General features: G+C 41.5%; 2 protein-coding genes across 10 annotated transcripts in view; one reads left to right on the top strand and one right to left on the bottom strand.

The window, feature by feature from the left end:
• Positions 1-18,748, top strand: part of DCTN6 (dynactin subunit 6) — a 1,120,059-nt gene that overhangs the window by 77,298 nt on the left and 1,024,013 nt on the right. The window contains exon 1 of one of the 4 annotated variants that reach the window (XM_050802576.1): positions 12,960-12,963. The exons of the other annotated variants lie outside the window; for them this stretch is intronic. The gene's annotated coding sequence lies outside the window, so the exon portion shown is untranslated. Of the gene's footprint in view, positions 1-12,959; positions 12,964-18,748 lie in introns of those variants that run through there. 4 annotated transcript variants of the gene reach the window in all.
• The window catches only part of KIF13B (kinesin family member 13B), a 194,916-nt gene that overhangs the window by 75,733 nt on the left and 100,435 nt on the right, over positions 1-18,748 (bottom strand). For all 6 annotated transcript variants that reach the window (XM_050802410.1, XM_050802406.1, XM_050802408.1 and 3 more), the window contains 7 exons: positions 16,284-16,418; positions 11,243-11,373; positions 8,712-8,798; positions 6,977-7,167; positions 5,768-5,978; positions 4,760-4,922; positions 470-616 (listed from right to left, as the gene is read on the bottom strand). In XM_050802410.1, the coding sequence (XP_050658367.1) occupies positions 470-616; positions 4,760-4,922; positions 5,768-5,978; positions 6,977-7,167; positions 8,712-8,798; positions 11,243-11,373; positions 16,284-16,418 (1,065 nt within the window). The remainder of the gene's footprint in view (positions 1-469; positions 617-4,759; positions 4,923-5,767; positions 5,979-6,976; positions 7,168-8,711; positions 8,799-11,242; positions 11,374-16,283; positions 16,419-18,748) is intronic.

The raw sequence follows: 18,748 nt of genomic DNA, 5'->3' as shown, positions 1-18,748 counted from the left end.
CGGCATCTATGTTATGATCAAAACTTCTTCAAAAATGTTCCTTGTAAATATTAAGATACCACTGATGTTCAACTTACAAAACATATACTGTAGGTTTATTATCTGCAAGGTTAAACGGGTTGAGCAATGGGAGGAGAGACAAATAACGAGGCCTGGCCTCTGTCCTAAAGAGTTTCCCAGAGAGCACAGGAGACAGACACCCGCACACCAACAGAAGTCAGAATGGAAAGTGGAGAATTCTGCTAGAAATCTAAAAGACAGAAATGAGAAGAAAAAAGAAGATACCAGAAAGAGAGATTATTAAAATTGTTAATTTGCTAAACAATTTAGGGGATTAAAATAAACCTTACTCCAGAAATAGGATTATAATTTTGGAAAAAGAACAATTTTCCCCTGATATGGGTAGGCTCATTCCAGCTTGGCTCCTTCCATAATCACCAATTAAGTGATTTTCTCTTAAATAACTTACTGGGTTATCTTCTTCACACTCTTTCCACTCCTGATAAAGGTCTCTCATATCCAACAGCCTGTTGTCCAGTTTTTCCAAAGACCAAATCTGCTTCCCTTTTCCTTTTCTTCTCACCTGGATTGCAGGCTCACTAAGAAGAGAGCCTCGCTGCAGAGAGAGTAAGAATGACCGTGAGAAACACACAGGCAGCAGGGGAAGTCAAAGCTGAAAATTCCACCCCCATCAGTCAAATGTCATTACACAAAACTCAAATGGCAATCACCCTTTAATCTGTGGATTACAAAGTTTCCCAAAAGTCTTACAAGCTATAACGTAATACCTTCATACCCAAGTACAATCAAAATCTATTTATAAACTTGAGTTTAAGTATAAACTTACATTAAAAAATTTTTTGGGGGGGGTTGCTGGGCGTGGTGGTTCACGCCTATAATCCCAGCACTTTGGGAGGCCAAGGCAAGTGGATAACTTGAGGTCAGGAGTTCAAGACCAGCCTGGCCAACATGGTGAAACCCCTCTCTACTAAAAATACAAAAATTAGCCAGGTGTGGTGACATGTGCCTGTAATGCCAGCTACTTGGGAGGCTGAGGCACAAGAATAGCTTGAATACAGGAGGCAGAGGCTGCAGTGAGCTGAAGTCTCGCCACTGCACTCCAGCCTAGATGACAGAGTGAGGCTCTCAAAAATAAATATATACATATGTATGTATGTATGTATGTATGTATGTATGTGTGTGTGTAAAGAGACAGCATCTCACTCTGTCACCCAGGCTGGAGTGCAGTGGCACATCACAGCTCACTGCAGCCTCGAACTCCTGGGCTCCAGTGATACTCCTGCATCAGCCTCCCAAGTAGTTAGAACCACGGGTGCATCCCAATAAACCCAGCTAATTTTGTTTGTTTTGCACAGAGACAGGGTCTTGCTATATGGCCAAGGCTGGTCTGGAATTCCTGGCCTCAAGTGATCCTCCTGCCTCAGCCTCCCAAAGCAAAGGGATTACAGGCATGAGCCACCACATTTAAATTTTGACTGTAGTTGGAAATGATTTTAAGTTTAAAACCCAAAAGACCACATTTAACAGCAAGTTGAAATAAAAGTGTTTTATTCAGGCCACCATATGACCACAATGTATCAATGGGAGAGAGGGAAAGTTTGCTGCGGTGTACGGGGAAGAAACGTCCCTTTACCTCTCAGAAGGTGAATTTTGTTTTATTGTAATGGATGGCATCTTCATAGAGTATAAAACATGAAACACTTAAAAGAGTAAACTGAAAAGTCCCCAGTTTACCCATGTGGAAACAATAAATGATACCAGTTTCCAAATATGCAGTTCGGGTTTCTTATTAAGATCATACAGAACTAGATGGAGGCAGTGATCACACCACATTGTTACTGTGCCAAATGCCACTGAGTTGTTCACTTCAAAATAGTAATGTTTGGCCGGGTGCGGTGGCTCACGCCTGTAATCCCAGCACTACGGGAAGCCAAGGCAGGCAGATCACAAGGTCAGGAGTTTGAGGCCAGCCTGGCCAACATGGTGAAACCCCATCTCTACTAAAAATACAAAAATTAGCCAGGCATGCTGGTGGGTGCCTGTAGTCCCAGCTACTCTGGAGGCTGAGGCAGAAGAATCGCTTGAACCCAAGAGGAAGAGGTTGCAGTGAGCTGAGATCGCGCCATTGCACTCCAGCCTGGGCGACAGAGTGAGACTCCATCTCAAAAAAAATAATAATAATAAAATAAAATAGTAATGTTCTGTTATGCAAATATCACCCCCCTCCAAAAAAAGGTACGCTCTGAAGTTTTTCCAGCTTATAAGAGCAATGTGGATTTTTTTCAGAGCAGAAGAACTTGAGCAATGTATTTTTAACATAGAAAAAAATTTAGAACTTTTAAAAACCACAAAGTTAAAAAAAAAAAAAAAAAAAAAAAAAAGCCCTTATACATTTCCCCAAGGGAGACTTATCTACTGGTTAGCTAATCAATCTAGGTTTACTGGCTTAATTTTTCAATTGTTCCACTTAAAACTTAAGGGAACTTTGAAATACAGGGAAAAATTTAAGGAAACATATTGATGTTTCATTAACATCTTGCCTACAATCATTTTCTAAGAAACAAAATTTAAATAATAAAACAAACATTTGAGAATTCTTACAGTCAAAATGTGTTTTTCTTTTTTTTTAATTGAGACAGAGTCTCTTTCTGTCACCCAGGCTAGGGTGCGTGGCCCAATCTTGGCTCACTGCAAACTCCACCTGGGTTCAAGCGATTCTCCGGTCTCAGCCTCCTGAGCAGCTGGGATTACAGGTGCCTGCCACCATGCCTGGCTGATTTTTGTATTTTTAGTAGAGATGAGGTTTCATCATATTGGCCAGGCTGGTCTCTAACTTCTGACCTCAGGTGATACACCCACCTTGTCCTCCCAAAGTGCTGGGATTACAGGCATGAGCCACCATGCCCAGCCATCCTACAGTCAAAATTAAAGGCCCTCCTACCTTATATTCAGTCAGCCAGTGAATAAATCCAAAAATCCCATCTGTGACCTTTGTAGGTAGTGGCTTTCCTGGGGGAGAATGCTGGACCTGGGACTAAATAGCAATGGGCAATACGGTGCAACTACCATAACTTAGCCCTCTTGCAAAATTGGAAATAAGAAAAAAATTTGCCAGAGGAGAGAGTGTTCACAGAATGGATGGGACATTAAACAAGTTTTCAAATACCAAAAAATAGTCTGCTGCATTAAAGACTACAGATTCAGCCTAACTAAACTAAGGAGAGATGTCAGGTGACATGAGTTACTTCTGGGTGTTGACATGGCTACCCCAAAGCAGAGTCACACCTTTCAACAAACCCCAAAATAGGTTAGAGAAAAGGGCTGCAGTCATGTTTAATGGGGAAAAATTTTTCAGATTTCTGCTTTTTTCAACTCGTACACTGTAAAATGAAAGAGGATCTTGTACTTCTCAGCCTTCAAGAAGAAACTAGGCCCTGAACCTTCTCCTTGTGACTGGCCTTCCTCTTTGGTTTTTGGTGAGTCCTACTGTACCCAGACTTTGCCCTTACAAATACTAGTAAGTTCTAATTAAGTAAAATTTTTCAAAATACACACAGAGTATACAAAAACAATGATCTGTAATGATCACATCATATTGACAATACCTTTCTTAAAATACTAAGAATCATATTTGCCAAATATCTAACCCTGTACAAAATGCTGACCTCAATGCTGTGATGTCATAGGGAAAGAAAGATGTAATCCTTGCTATCAAATTAGAATATCTGCCTGTAATCCCAGCACTTTCGGAGGCCAAGGCAGGTGGATCACTTGAGGTCAGGAGTTTGAGACCAGCCTGGCCAACACAGCAAGACCTCATCTCTACTAAAACTACAAAAATTAGTCCGGTGTGGTGGCACACACCTGTAATCTCAGATACTCAGGAGGCTGAGGCAGGAGAATCGCTTGAACCCAGGAGGTGGAGGTTGCAGTGACCCAGGATCACACCATTGCATTCCAGCCTGGGTGACAGAGCCAGACTCCATCTCAAACAAACAAATGAACAAACAAAATAGAATATCCAAGATGGATCGATTAAAGCTTTTCTGTATTGACTACTGTAGGATAAACAGAACGCATGGACCTACAAAAAAATTCATCTGAATAGAAAATTCTACCTAATCCATCAGAAATTATGTATGAATGTGATCAAGAGCTAGAAAAGAACCTCAAAAAAAAAAAAAAAAGAAGGAAAAAAAACCCAACTGAATGGCAAAGATAGAAGACTGTGATGGGACTTCCCCCTACATTTTATTAAACTTGTTATACCAAAAAAAGTATGATCCTGAATATATACATGACACCATGACACAACTAATGAACAGTTTCACAGAGTAAGCTATTCAAAGTAGAAAATAACATAAGCAAAATGAACACCTAAATTGTGGGAAAGGGGGTGTAGAGTGGTAGCATAAGGAAGAAAAAAAAGACATTTGGGGAAGATGAATCAGAGAAGACTTCTAAGAAAGAATTTAAACAGATTTGAAGGGAGAAAGTTGAGTGAAATGAACTGTCAGGGCCAGGTGAGATGGAGAGAATATTCCCCTAGCGGATAAAATATATATACACTCAAAGGCAGAGAACGGAAAGGAAGTCAATTCTACCCAAAAGCAAGGAGGACAAAGGATCTGACTTGGGGCAGGCACAGATAGGGATCTGAAGCTTAAATAACACCAGGAAACATCAGGCAATCTTATCCAATGAGATCTTTGTTTTTTTCAAGGAATGGCAACCTCACCTTCCTGTTGGCATCCAGGCTGGAGGCTGGAATCTGTAGGGTAACTTTGTATTCTGTTCTTTTATCCAGCTCCTCAGCAATGTAATTAGCTTCTCTCACCAATAGATTGGCCTTAACAATTTGTTCCCTCAGCCTCATCAGGCTGTTATTCAACGTTGCTTCTCTTAAAAAAATAAAGAAGGGGCAGAGGTAGGGAAGAGATTAACACAAAGCAGCTAGTCAGAAAATCATACAGTGGCAGTACATCATTGCCAAAATGTGAATTGAGCTTTTCCATGGTGGTCTGCACGCAGGGACTGTGTTGCTGACACTGACCCATGCACACACTTGAACCTGAACTACACGATAGGCACTGGCGCACAGCCACACAGCAGGCTGGCTGTAGATAAGGGCAGTGCCCGTGTATGCAGATCACCAGGGGATCTTCATCAACTCAAGATTTTCTCAGCAGGTCTGAGGTGGAGGCCTGAAATCCTACATTTCTATCAATCTCCAGGTGAAAGGGAAGCTGCCTGCCTGCAGACCAAACTTTAAATAATATGAGGTTAGTGAAGTAGTCTGCAACCATGGGATGACGCATTTCAATACAACGCTGATTATCCCGTACAGAGATGACACTTGCAATCTGCACCTCATCAGCACCATGCTTTAACTACCTGAGCTAATCAGTCCAGATAATCAACTTTGTTTTTCTAAAAATCATCTACCCAAGCTTCAGAACCTGAAGCATAATACAATGATAAAGTGTACTCTATATCCAAATCCAAAAGCCATACCAACTGAAAATGGAGCAGCACCTAACATCAACAGTTTTAAATAATGCAATATAAATGGGCAATTTCCCTTTTTAAAAAAAAAATGCAAAGTGGTTCTTGGCTGTAACACTTATCTTTTAACATAATTCTTTTGTAAGCACCATCTCAATGTTTCCATTTGACACTTTCCCTAGGTGCGTTAGAGGTGGCGAGGCTGAGCTATACGTGTAACAAGCCTCTCTGTGCCGCCTACCTCTCCTCAGCCCACTGTCTCAAGCGCTGCTGAGCGCTGGGCGAGTGGAAAGAAAACCTGTCCATGCTCCGGCAGTTCTGCTTCTCAGGAGACAGCCTTCTCCGGAGCTGCTCCAATTCGTGCTCATACATAAGCCTCTGGCGCTCCAGTGCGGATCGTTTTTCTTCTTCATGCTGTTGTTCTAGGCTGTTTAATATGGACTGCATTGGATCTAAACACATTTTTAAAAAAGATAAATGATCGCGAGTTACAACATAACAAACTTCAAATGTGGTTCTATATGGTGATGTTGTTTGTCATCTTAACTATACCACCTAACTAATACTTTAAAGACAATTTGGCATAAACTTAGCTTTCCTGACTTTCAATCACTCAGGTTGTTATCTATTCTCAGACATATCCTCAACCATCTTCCCTGCAGAAAAGGCAGGTCTATTATATGTTCTACACATAACCTAAGACATGGCGAATCCTCCAGAAATACAATCACAAGCCAGTGGCAGGCAAGTCTCTAAAGCAGAGAGATTTGGCCGGGTGCAGTGGCTCATATCGGTAATCCCAGCATTTTGGGAGGCCGAGGTGGGCGGATCACCTGAGGTCATCAGTTTGAGACCAGCCTGGTCAACATGGCGAAATCTTGTCTCTATTGAAAATACAAGTTAGCCAGGCATGGTGGTGTGCAAGCCTGTCATCCCAGCTACTCAGGAGGCTGAGGCAGGAGAATAGAATCACTTGAGCCCAGGAAGTGGAGACTGCAGGGAGCTGAGATCGTGCCACTGCACTCTAGCCTGGGCAACAGAGCGAGACTCTGTCTCAAAAAATTAAAATAAAATAAACCAGAGAGATTCTATCCATGAGAACAAAGTGATCTGACTGTATATTAAGGCAGAACATTTTGATATAAATTAAAGCCAAAGACACAAAATACAGAGAATAGCAACATAAAGATTTTCCTTTTTAACATTTAAAAAGGCCTCAATCATAAACATTTTTAACACTCTATCATCTTTTTTTTTTCAAGAGAGAAGGTCTTGCTACATTGCCCAGGCTGAAGAGCAGTGGTTATTCATGGGCACAACCTCAGCTCACTGCAGCCTGGAAATCCTGGACTCAAGTGATCTTCCCACCTCAGCCTACCGAGTAGGTGGGACTGTAGGCAACAGTCTACCAACTGGAACCAGTGCTTAACAGCACGCCTGACTTGCTCACCATTGCTGCCCAGGGCCTTCATGGTGACCTCCATCTGTGCATATTCGTAATTAAAGTTAATTTCACTGGACACCTCGCTGGAGGAGTCTCCGTCTACATCCAGCTGCTCAGAACTGTTTTCATTCTTCATGGAGGGATCATGGTCCTCATTCTCTCGTTCTGCTTTCTTTTTCTTTTTAGGCAAATTGAGTCTTGGGGGGAAAAAAAGAGTATTATTTTCTGAAGTTAAGACAGGTACTTATTTATGTCATTCATTAAGTAATGGCATCTGCTAGAAGCCAAGTAGATACCATGTAAGTACAAGGCAATTACTGTACTCAGGAAGTTGATAATCTAGTCATAGAAATAAGACACTCAAGTGCCACAAAAACTTACAACAGAAAGTGTGACACTAGTCCACACACCTGTGACAAACTCAGAGTTAAAGGAAAGCTGAGGACGATTTCAGAGCAAGGTGATAAAGGAAAGTGCAACAGGAGGAAATCATTTGAACTGAGTCTTCACGGATACAGAGAAAGCAGGGTAGAGGGAAAGCGTGGGAAAAGATGTGAAAATGGAAACATTCACATTCCCTGGAGAAATGAGTAAAACAACGGGATATTCAAAATTTGTACAGCACACTAGAGCTAAAGCTGGAAAGATCAGCTTCATCCAAACAATGAGGGTTTTGAACACAAAGCAAAGCAGTTTACACGTCATTTAATTTAGGAAGGAAAAAAATACTCCATGCTCTTTGTGCCCATCTACCCTTTTCTCAGTAACCAAAGTATCACTGGCCCATGGCAAACGCTCTCTATTAGCTACAGAAAAGTCAGTCTGACATCTGGAGCACGATGACCAGTGACAGTAACAAGAGACCAGGATGTTCACTTTTTACAATCTCCAGCCTGCCTGCCTTGTCAACGCAACATCAATTTTGTTTGGGAAACCGCATGTACAGCCCCAGGCGAGATACAGTCTTTTGCAGCCCCCTTTGCAACTAGGAAGCAATTTCTAGCAAAGGAGACAGAAGGAGATTGCTGAGGACTCTGGGAAGACTTCTCTGTTTTTTCGGATGAACAGGAGAGTCAGGGCTAGCACAGCTTACGGTTCTCCTTTTTCTTCCTGTACCTGAATGCTGTTTTGACGGCAGTGCAGCATGGCCAACTTCAGGCCATAGAGAGACGCCAAGACAGTGACCAGACTTTAGCCATGACTTTATTTGAGAGGCTTAGCCAACACTAACAACCATGTTCCTTTAGATTTCTGGTTCTGTCAGGGAAATAAATGATCTGTCTAACCCATTACAGTAAAACTGGCCATGACTTAGAGCTGAAAAGAATTTCTAAAAGAAATACCAACCTTATTTTATAGATAAGGAAACTAAAACCAAAACCATGTTTCCATAAAAAAAAAATTAAAAAGATAAACATGTCAGGAAAACTATTAATGTTTATTAATAAATTCTTACACCACACAGCAAAGGAATCACCTTCCAGTGGGAAATAAAAGGGAAAAACTGTGTAGATGAACTCAGTATTTTTCCACGGTGTATTGTTTATATGTCTCTAGGGTTCAGACCATATACAGTGAATGAACACACACACACACACATATATATAATATATATGCAGCAAATATATATGTACACACACAATAACATAATTGTTTTAGAGACAGAAAATACATATTAAAGAGTAAACCTATTTCAGAGCACAATCTTCAATAATCTCAAGGGACACGAATGACATCATACCTGAAGAAATGGTTGTTTCCCCATAATATCCTGTCCCCATGGTGTAACTGTATTGGACTGGAGACAGATGACCCATTTACAAATGTTCTGTAAGGAGAAGAGATCAAACGTGAACGAGGAGTGCAGTATCATGTCTTCTGCTTTAAATTCCCAGTAACATAGAGATATAGTTACTAGGGAAAACAACAATTCCCCCAAATACAACCTGTTCTTGGTGAATTTTAATATTTACATTCACTCCTTTGCTGATTCACCTAAAATGTTGATGGTACAAAGCACAGGCACATCTCATTTTACTGCGCTTTGCTTTATTGTGTTTTGCAGATATCACATTTTTTACAAATTGAAGGTCTGTAGCTATCCTGTGTTAAGCAAGGCTATGGGAGATTCTTTTCAAACAGCATGTGCTCACTTCACATCTGTCATGGAGGCCTGTGATCAGGGACCTTTGACCTCACCTAATTGTTTTGGAACATCGTGAACTGCACCCATGTAAGATGGCAAATTTAATAAAAGCAGTGTGGGTTTTGACTCTCTCCCTCTCCTCGGGTCTCTTTATTCCGAGACACAGCCATATTGAAATTAGGCTAATTAATAACTACAATAACCTCTACCTGTTTAAGTGAAGGAAAGAGTCACACACCTCTCAAAAGGTGGAAATAATTAAGCTTACTGAGGAATCACATCAAAAAACAAGACAGGACGAAAGTCAGGCCTCTTGTACCAACAGCTGGCCAAGCTGTGAGTGCACATGAAAAGCTCTTGAAGGAAATTAAAGGTGCTTCTCCAGTGACTACATGAATGATAAGGCAGAACAGTTTTCCTGCTGATATGGAGAAAGTTCAGTGGTCTGGAGAGAAGATCAGCCCAGCCACAATATTCCCTCAACTAAACCCTAATCCAGAGCACGGTCCTAACTCTCTTTAATTCTATGAACTGAGAAAAGTGAGGAAGCAACCGAAGAAAAGTTGGAAGCTAGCAGAAGTTGGTTCGTGAGGTTTAAGGAAAGAAGTCACCTCCATAACATAAGAGTACAAGATGAAGCAGCAAGTGCTAATGTAGAAGCTGCAGCAAGATTGCTGATGAGATTTTCGATGTAGATTAAACAGACTTCTATTGGAAGAAGATGCCATCTAGAACTTTCTTAGCTAGAGAAGAGAAGTCAACGCCTGGCTTCAAAGCTTCAATGGCAGGCTGACTCTCTTAGGGGCTAATGTAGCTGGTGACTTTAAGTTGATGCCAATGCTTATTGACCATTCTGAAAATCCTAGGGCCCTTAAGAATTATGCTAAAACAGCTCTGCCTGTGCTCTGTAAATGGAACAAAACCCAGATGACAGTATGTCTGTTTACACCACAGTGTGCTGAATATTTTAAGCCCACTGTTGAGACCTAATGCTCAGAAGATTCCTTTCAAAATATTACCGCTCATTGATAAGGCACAGAGAAGAGTATTCTTCGGGTGGCACAGTGACCATGTTTTCGTCTGTGCTTAAACGAAATGATGACGTGGCCTGCTCTGTCTTATTGCATCCCGGTCTTGGAGAACCCTTGCCTGAGGCTGGGGTTCTGTGTGATTATTTATGGCCTCACTAGAGAAGAGCACAGCACAGCTGTGAGGGCCACACCAGCTTCTGCTCCTGTTTTCTCACTTGATCCTTCCCCAGAGCTTGATAGTGTCTCAATACTTGAAGACTTTATGGATAAAATCAGTGATATTAGTGATTTTTTGATACCATAAAATGAAACAAATCAGCATTTGAAAGGTCAACATAATTCGTTAATCACTGTCTGTAACAGTTACAGACTGTTATACTTCCAACTCCCTAACAGGGGATAACAGCTCTATAGCAGATGGAAACAAAGTGACAAATGTGTCATTCATAAAATGTGGAGCCCCTTCACTCCTCGATGGTGTATTAAGTTCCTGTGTACTAGTCTCATATTCTGCGCCAGGAATGGAGAATCAAAAAAAGGCCCTTGTCCTCAAGCAGCTCACGGTCTAATGGGGTAATAAGGGTTCAGAGCCCATAGGCAGACACTAAGAAGCACTGCCACAACAGGGGGATGGTCCAATACCTCCTAAGGGCACTGCATTCAGACCAAACAGGGACCTCCCCGCAGGAGATCATGGCAGCCCTTAACCCTGCAGACCGAACAGGAGTTAGCAGGCCAAAGGACTGGCAGGTGCAGAGGAGGAGGAGATAAACCAGGGGGCTATAAGGGATTTTCTATCACAAACAGAGGAAAGCCTTCTAGGGCTGTGGTGAGTGAACCAGGAGGCAACTCAGGGTGTTAGCGGGGGCTCTGATGAAGACTTGATGAGGGCCTAAATACGTAAGGCCATGGCAGTGGGCATACAGAGGAAGGAACGGGTGTGACAGGCATTAAAGCTAAATGTAAGGGGCCCACCCAACCAACTGGATAGCTTAATGTGGTCAACTTAAAAGCAACAAAGGCCATTGTCGCCAGTAGAGTACTTTCTTCCTCTGAAAAACTCTCATGATATGAACACTAATTCAAGTACGTTACCTGGTGTTCTTCTGAGGAGTCAGCATGACCTGGCCTTCTGACGTGATGTCTATAATGCAGTGTTCAGGAAGAATTCCCATGCCACACAGTTGGATATCTTGGGAATCTGCTGACCCTATCAATGTATGTTCCTAAGAAAAAAATCAAATTCACTGATTAATACTGTATTCTTACATGTACACAATTGAAATCATTTACACTGAGCCCTCTTATATTGTCCTATTACCTTTGCTAAAATATTTTTTTATTTTTATTTTACTTTTGAGACAGAGTCTTGCTCTATTCCCCAGGCTGGAGTGCAGCAGTGCAATCTCAGGTCACCATAACCTCCGCCTCCCAGGTTCAAGCGATTCTCCTGCCTCAGCCTCCCAAGTAGCTGGTATTACAGGCATGCACCACCATGTCCAGCTAATTTTCTTTGTATTTTTAGTAGGGACAGGGTTTCACCATGTTGGCCAGGCTGGTCTCAAACTCCTGACCTCAAGTGATCCAACCACCTCAGCCTCCCGAAGTGCTGGGATTACAGGCGTGAGTCACCATGCCTGGCCTAAAAGATTTTTAAAAAGCAAACGGAGGCAGGCGTGGTTGAAACAAAAACAGGAAGGGAGCTAGATTTGGCCTGTGAAAAGTAGTTGGCTGACCCTGACCTAGACTAACTCACCCACTCCCACGGCTTTAAATGCCATCTACAAATAAACTACATCTCTATCACCACCCTAGAGCTACATACTTTAGTTTCATTTTTTTCCCCACCTCCACAACCACTATTGCAGTCTTAGTCACTTTTTTTTTTTTTCTTGAGACAGGGTCTTGTTCTGTCACCCAGGCTGGAGTGCAGAGACACCATCCATGCTCACTAAGCTTCACCCTCTTGGGCTCAAGCAATCTTCCTGTCTCAGTCTCTGAGTAGCTGAGATCACAGGCAGGCTCCACCCTGACCACTAATTTTTTTTTATTTTTTGTAGAGACAGGGTCTCACTATGTTGCTCAGGTTGATCTCAAACTCCTGAGCTCAAGCAGTCCTTCCACCTCAGCTGCCCAAAGCACTGGGATTACATGTGTGAGCCACCATGCCCAGCCTCAGCCACTATTATTTTCTGCCTACTCAGCCTACTTGACACAACTTGGATGTCTGAAGATGTATCAAAGGGAACAAAGGCCAAAGCTAAACTCTTGTTCCCATCTCCCCCAACCCAACAGAAGTCTATTTCCTTCTCCAATAATAATGGATGGCACTACCACTACCAGTCAGTCAAATGAAAAGCTTAGATATGATTCTTGAGTCCTCTTTCTCTTACAAGCCCATACCCACCCCACGTCAATCAGGGAGAATCTTACAGATTTTTCCTCCAAGGTCTATCAAGAATCAGCTTGTTTTCCCCACCTCCACAACCACATCCTAGATTCGCCCTCCAGGATCTCCTGCCTGTGGATGCAGGAGCTTCCTACTGTGTCTCCATTGCATGCCACTCCCTTTCCACTCCTGCCACAACAGCTGGTCACATCATCCCCTATTTAAAACCTTCTAAGAGTGGGCATGGTAGCTTACACCTGTAATCCCAGCAATTTGGGAAGCCAAGGCAGGAGAATCGCTTGAACCCAGGAGATCAAGACCAGCCTGGGCAACACAGTGAGACCCTGTCTCTACTAAAAAAAAAAAAAAAATTGTGGCTAGGCGCAGTGGCTCATATCTGTGATCCCAGCACTTTGGGAGGCCGGGGTAGGCGCATCACTTGAGGTCAGGAGTTCAAAACCAGCCTGGCCAACATGGTGAAACCTCGTCTCTACTAAGAATACAAAAAAATTAGCCAGGCGTGGTGGCGCGTGCCTATAACTGCAGCTACTCGGGAAGTTGAGGCAGGAGAGTGGCTTGAACCTGGAAGGTGGAGGTTGCAGTGAGCTGAGATCGTGCCACTACACTTCAGCCTGGGCGACAGAGCAAGACTCCATCTCAAAAAAAATAAAAATAAAAATAAAAATGAGGCAGGAAGATCACTTGAGCCCAGGAGATTGAGGCTACAATAAGCCATAATCGCACCACTGCACTCACCTGGGTGACAGAGCGAGACTCTGCCTCAAAAAAAAAAAAAAAAAAAAAAAAGAAAAGAAAAAAGTAAGAATAAAACCTTCTAGTGGCTTCTCTTTGAATTTCCAATAAAGCCCAAATTTTTACCCAGGCTTACGAAGCATTCAACAACCTGTCCTTGCCTGTCTCTGACCCTCACTCTCACCATCTTCCCCTCACAGAGCATGTGCCAGCCACATCGGCTCCCATCTGTTCTTTGAGCACACTGAGCCTATTTCCATCCTATTGCCTTTTACTAGCTGTTTCCTCTGTCTGAAATGTTCTTCCCCGATCCTGATATGGGTCATTTCTTATCATTTCTATCTCAGTTTTTAAAGTCACATCCTCAGAGAGGTGTTTCCTGAGCTCCCAACTGGAAAAAGCCACTGTCATCCTGCCCTATTTTAACTCTTTCCATGACACTGACTGACTGTGGGTTTACTGTCCATCTTGTACTCCAAGCACTTAACAAAGGCTTGGCATATGTAGGCATTAAAAAAATATAAAAATAAATACACAATCATTTCCCTTTGTGTGCCCAGGTAATCAAAGTAAGATGAAGTTACTCAGGGATAGCATCTCAGTCTCTTTATTGATAGATGGGTATCATGATTCTAAAGTATTCTATTATAAAGTATTCCAGGATAAATAAAGGGGGTGTTATATTGTAGAAGAGTAAGAGAACTGTACAATTGGAACTAGAAAGAACTTTAGAGATGTTTTAATCCAATGCCTTCACTTACACATGGAGTGACGGAAGTCATCTGCCCAGCATCTAAATTGACTTTTGAATTTGAAGGCATAGTAATAAAAAATGCTCAGCCTCCAAATTCCACCATCCCACATTATGGTATCACTTTACTGAAGCAAAAACGGTTCTTTTACTTAAGCAAAAACAGTTGGTATCACTTTACTGAAGCAAAAAGTATTCTTTTACTGAAGCAAAAACTGTTCATCCTTTTGAATGTGCTTTGTTTTGAAGATATGCTTGTTGTGGGGTCAGCTTGGGCAGTCAAGAAATCAACACTGCCTCAGACTCGGCCCAACAGGGCTGGCCACACAGTCTGAAACAGAACCCAAACACCTCCATACAAGATGACCAGAAACATTTGACGACTCTCCAAACATCTTTAAACAGCTTCTTTAGTTTTTAGTCAAGGAGCAGATATGAATCAGAGATTTTTCTTGATGTGTGTGTTTGTGTGTTCCGATTTGAACTACATTACAATGGAAAGAAAAAGAATTTCTAGTTCTGAAAAAAGGACAGAATATTTAGGTCCTATTCTAACATCGCATCTCTTCCCACATAGTCAGCTCGTTAGCTTTACTTTCCTGGTCACCGTCATGTGACTATCCCCAGCTGACATCCTAACTCAGAATGCTACCAGCACTGTTCAGAAGCAAAGTAGGTAATGGATAATACTTTTTTTTTTTGAGACGGAGTCTTGCTCTGTTGCCCAGGCTGGAGTGCGGTGGCATGATCTCAGCTCACTGCAACCTCCACCTCTGGGGTTCAAGAGATTCGCCTGCCTCAGCCTCCCAAGTAGCTGGGACTACAGGCACATACCACCACCCCTGGCTAATTTTTATATTTTTAGTAGAGACAGAGTTTCATCATGTTGGCCAGGCTGGTCTTGAACTCCTGACCTCAAGTGATCTGCCCACCTCAGCCTCCCAAAGTGCTGGAATTACAGGTGTGAGCCACCACACCCGGCCAATAATACATCATTTTTTAATAGGCAAGGAAAATATGTGTATAAGAAACCATAGGAGTATCAAACAAAAAAGTGGAACGTGGAATCTTTTCTTTTGTGTAGTACTTCTGTTTACAAAGTGCTTCTGTATCTCCAACCCTCACAGGAACCTGGTAAAGTAGCCAGAGACACTTCCCTCCATTTACAAAGGAATTAATCTAGAGGGGGCAAAGGGCTTGGCCATAGACTAGAGAGACAGGTCACTCCCTCCTACCCCAGCTTTGGGGCCACTGAACCACAACACCTGAGACAAGCACACATGAAGGTATGCATCAAAGACACAGCCAAACTCACAGCACAACAACACACCGTATAAGACATTTATTAACAACAGGCCTTCTCAAAATGACACAGAGTCACTGCCCCCGGATCTTTCCAAGCTTTTCTGAAATGAAATCATGCAGTTCTCTTAGAGCTGTTTTCCAGGTAGTCAGCTTGTTAGCTTTACTTTCCTGGTCACATTAATTAAACCCACACATGTGAGGGGAAAAAAACTATTATCAACCCTGTGTTAGAGTAGTGCAGTCCATCATATATAATAAGTAATTTGTGCTCTGGGCTTGACACAGCCCATTCTGGACACTCCTCATGTGGCATCTCAGGGTTCAGGCTTATTCTGAAGTTGTCTCTTATCTTACTAATATATCCCATGATTTATAGATTTCAGTGGATACATCTTTTCTGTTCCATGCTCTGACTCACTCAGTCTCTAAGTAACCTATACTCTCTCTCTTTTTTTTTTAACAGATTGATAACCCAAATTTTTAATTTTTCCTAAGAGTTATTGGAAACATAAATTTCATACCAACCGGTCCTAAGAACTTTATTTATACATTTTTTTCTTGTGAGCTAACACACTGCTCCCAGAAAAATGCGCTTCACGTAAACCATAAAAGCTTTAGTATACTTACTAAATGAATCATTTAGTCTTCAAAGTCATCCATTTTTAAAGTTATCTACTTAATTCCTTGATACAAATCACATTAAATAATGGTAGGAAGGCTATTTAACTTATTGGAAATAATATCAGAGTATCATTTTTTTCTATTGTCAGGTTGAATGGCATCAAGGACTAAAAAAGAAAACTGAGCCCAGAAACCCAAGATGGTCCGTAACTTCTTGCTGTTTTTTGAGTAAGCATGGTTCCCCAAGTTTACTAAAGTACTGTGAAATATTATCCTATTTTGTGACAAGAATCTAGTAGCAAAGCACATTACTTCACCTTTAAGTAGTAGACCAGAAGCTCATTCAGAGCTGGGTCAGCATTCAGATTCACCAGGAAGCATTTATCATCCCCAACTTTGATTCCCGAAGACTGAAGAGATATTCCAAGACTCTCAAGCTGTTTCTGTCGTTCCTGTAAATGTATCAGAGAAGTATTAATTCCACAGCCATTGAGGCAGTGAGATATCCAAGCGCTTACATTACAATGTTACAATTATTCAATAGTGTTGTAATTCAAATACATTCTCTTAGGCTATGGTATTATAGATTTATTGCATTTTTCTCTTCTTTCCAAACTATATAATTTTTGCGTTAATTCTAATTTTATTTTGAAAAATAAAGTCCATTACATATAGTAACTAATTGTACTAGTGAATTCTCAGTTTTCATTCTTGAAAATATCTAAAATCTTGAATTCATCTCATTTAACTCTGAATATATGAGCAAAGGTGTGTGCACTTTCCTCAACTGTGATCCTTCTTAAAAGCAAAGGAGGATCAATACACTCTTCTGCTTGACATCTTCAGCGACCTCTCAATCAGGATAAAGGCCAAACTCCCTCAGTAAAGTTCACAAGGCCCTTCAATCTGGCCTGCTTCCCCTCTGGCTTCTAACTTCTGTCAAATCCGGCATGAAACTGCATGAAACAAGTTCCAGGTCCTTGAAAATGCTAAGAATGTTCTCTGAGCTGGGCGTGGTGGCTCACGCCTATAATTCCAGCACTGTGGGAGGCCAAGGCAGGCAGATCACTTGAGGTCAGGAGTTCAAGACCAGCCTGGCCAACATGGTGAAACCCTATCTCTACTAAAAATATAAAAATTAGCCAGGCATGGTGGCAGGCGCCTGTAATCCCAGCTACTCATGAGGGTGAGGCAGGAGAATCACGTGAACCCGGGAGGTGGAGGTTGTGGTGAGCTGAGATCATGTCACTGCACTCCAGCCTGGGCGACAAAGAGAGACTCCATCTCAAAAAAACAAAACAAACAAACAAACAAAAAACAAACCAAAAAAAGTTATCTTTGTTCTCGTTAGCTGAAAAGATTTTATACCTCTTTCTTCTATCTGGAGCAGACATGCTCCACTTCGTAACTGTTTATCAGGCCATTTCTCTCACACGGGACTGTGTGCTGTGTGGGCACGGATCCTACCTTATATACTGTTGTGTTCCCAGCACTTAGCAGTGAAGGACACATGGTGAGCACTCAAAACATCAGTGTGGTGAATTTATCCAAAAACAAACAAACTTGCATATGCACTCAAGCACTATCTTCATAATACGGGCCTTTCCTTTTTTGTGCCTGCCTCTGAACCCATACAACATATGAACATCTGTACATCATAAGGGTATAGGCATGGATCTCACAACCAGATGCTCTGTGGTTAGGGTACAGTCGGAGCTGGAGAGGGTATCTTCGACTATGGGTAAACAGCAAGTAGCAATGAGTCAATCACCTAAGACCTCTGATTCTGGGGAAAGGCAAGACAGACTAAGTCACTTAACTACAGCCACACAGTAAGTTTGCAGCATAATTAAAATAAAGCTTCACAATTTTGCTATTTCTAGGCATGCCACTGTAATTTATACAATCACTGCAACTCAGCCAATATATCCTACCTAGAAGTATACTACCACAAACTGAAATGTGTATTTTGGTCCTGGGTCTTCAAATCAAATCAAGTCTTTAAATCAACTTCTAACAAAAAGGACTACAGGCTTCTTTCAGAAGTTTTGAGTCATTTAACACTAACCATCAGCGTTTTCTGCGCTCATTTCCAAGAATTTCTCCTTGATAAAGAGTCATGTCCATAAGATGAAGAAAGTAACTATACCTTTCTCTAAGTTATCCTAGTTATTACTGTTTTACGCTACTTCCCTGTGCATGTTTCTGTCATTTGAGATTTTATAGTGGTAAAAACGCTACAAAACTTTTGTCTAATCCAAAAGAGACATAATGGTGGAAAACTGTCAATTCGTTATTGTGTTTCCCACCAAAAACTAAAGTTTTAAAATCATCTTAAAAAATTACGAATGTTTGTAACACCTAGGAATCAGCTCATAACAAAGTACTATATGATAAAATACAGTTTACTGATATCATCAAATATTGCTTCTGATATCAGGGGTTGGTTAACTTTTCCTATAAAATGTCAGATAGTAAATATTTAGTCTTTGTGGGCCATGGGCTCTCTGTCTTATTCATTTCTGCTGCCGAAAACATACATAATACGTAAACAAATGAGCACAGCTGTACTCCAAAAAAATTTACAAAAGCAAGTGGCGGACCCGGTTTAATTCACATGCATTGTCTGTCAACCCCTGACCTATCTCAAGGTTTGGATTTCACTTAAGTGTATATCTTCTAATGGGAATATAAAAGATAAAAATAAGGGACAATGTGGTATAGCAGATATGGCACTGTAATTAGAAAATACTCATCATGAGTTCTTTTTATGCAAAAATAT

Source organism: Macaca thibetana, chromosome 8 (genome assembly GCF_024542745.1).
Source record: "Macaca thibetana thibetana isolate TM-01 chromosome 8, ASM2454274v1, whole genome shotgun sequence".
NCBI classification, from domain to species: Eukaryota; Metazoa; Chordata; class Mammalia; order Primates; family Cercopithecidae; genus Macaca; species Macaca thibetana.
The sequence above is the reverse complement of the archived record's forward strand: the minus strand, read 5'-3'. Positions and strand labels throughout refer to the sequence as shown.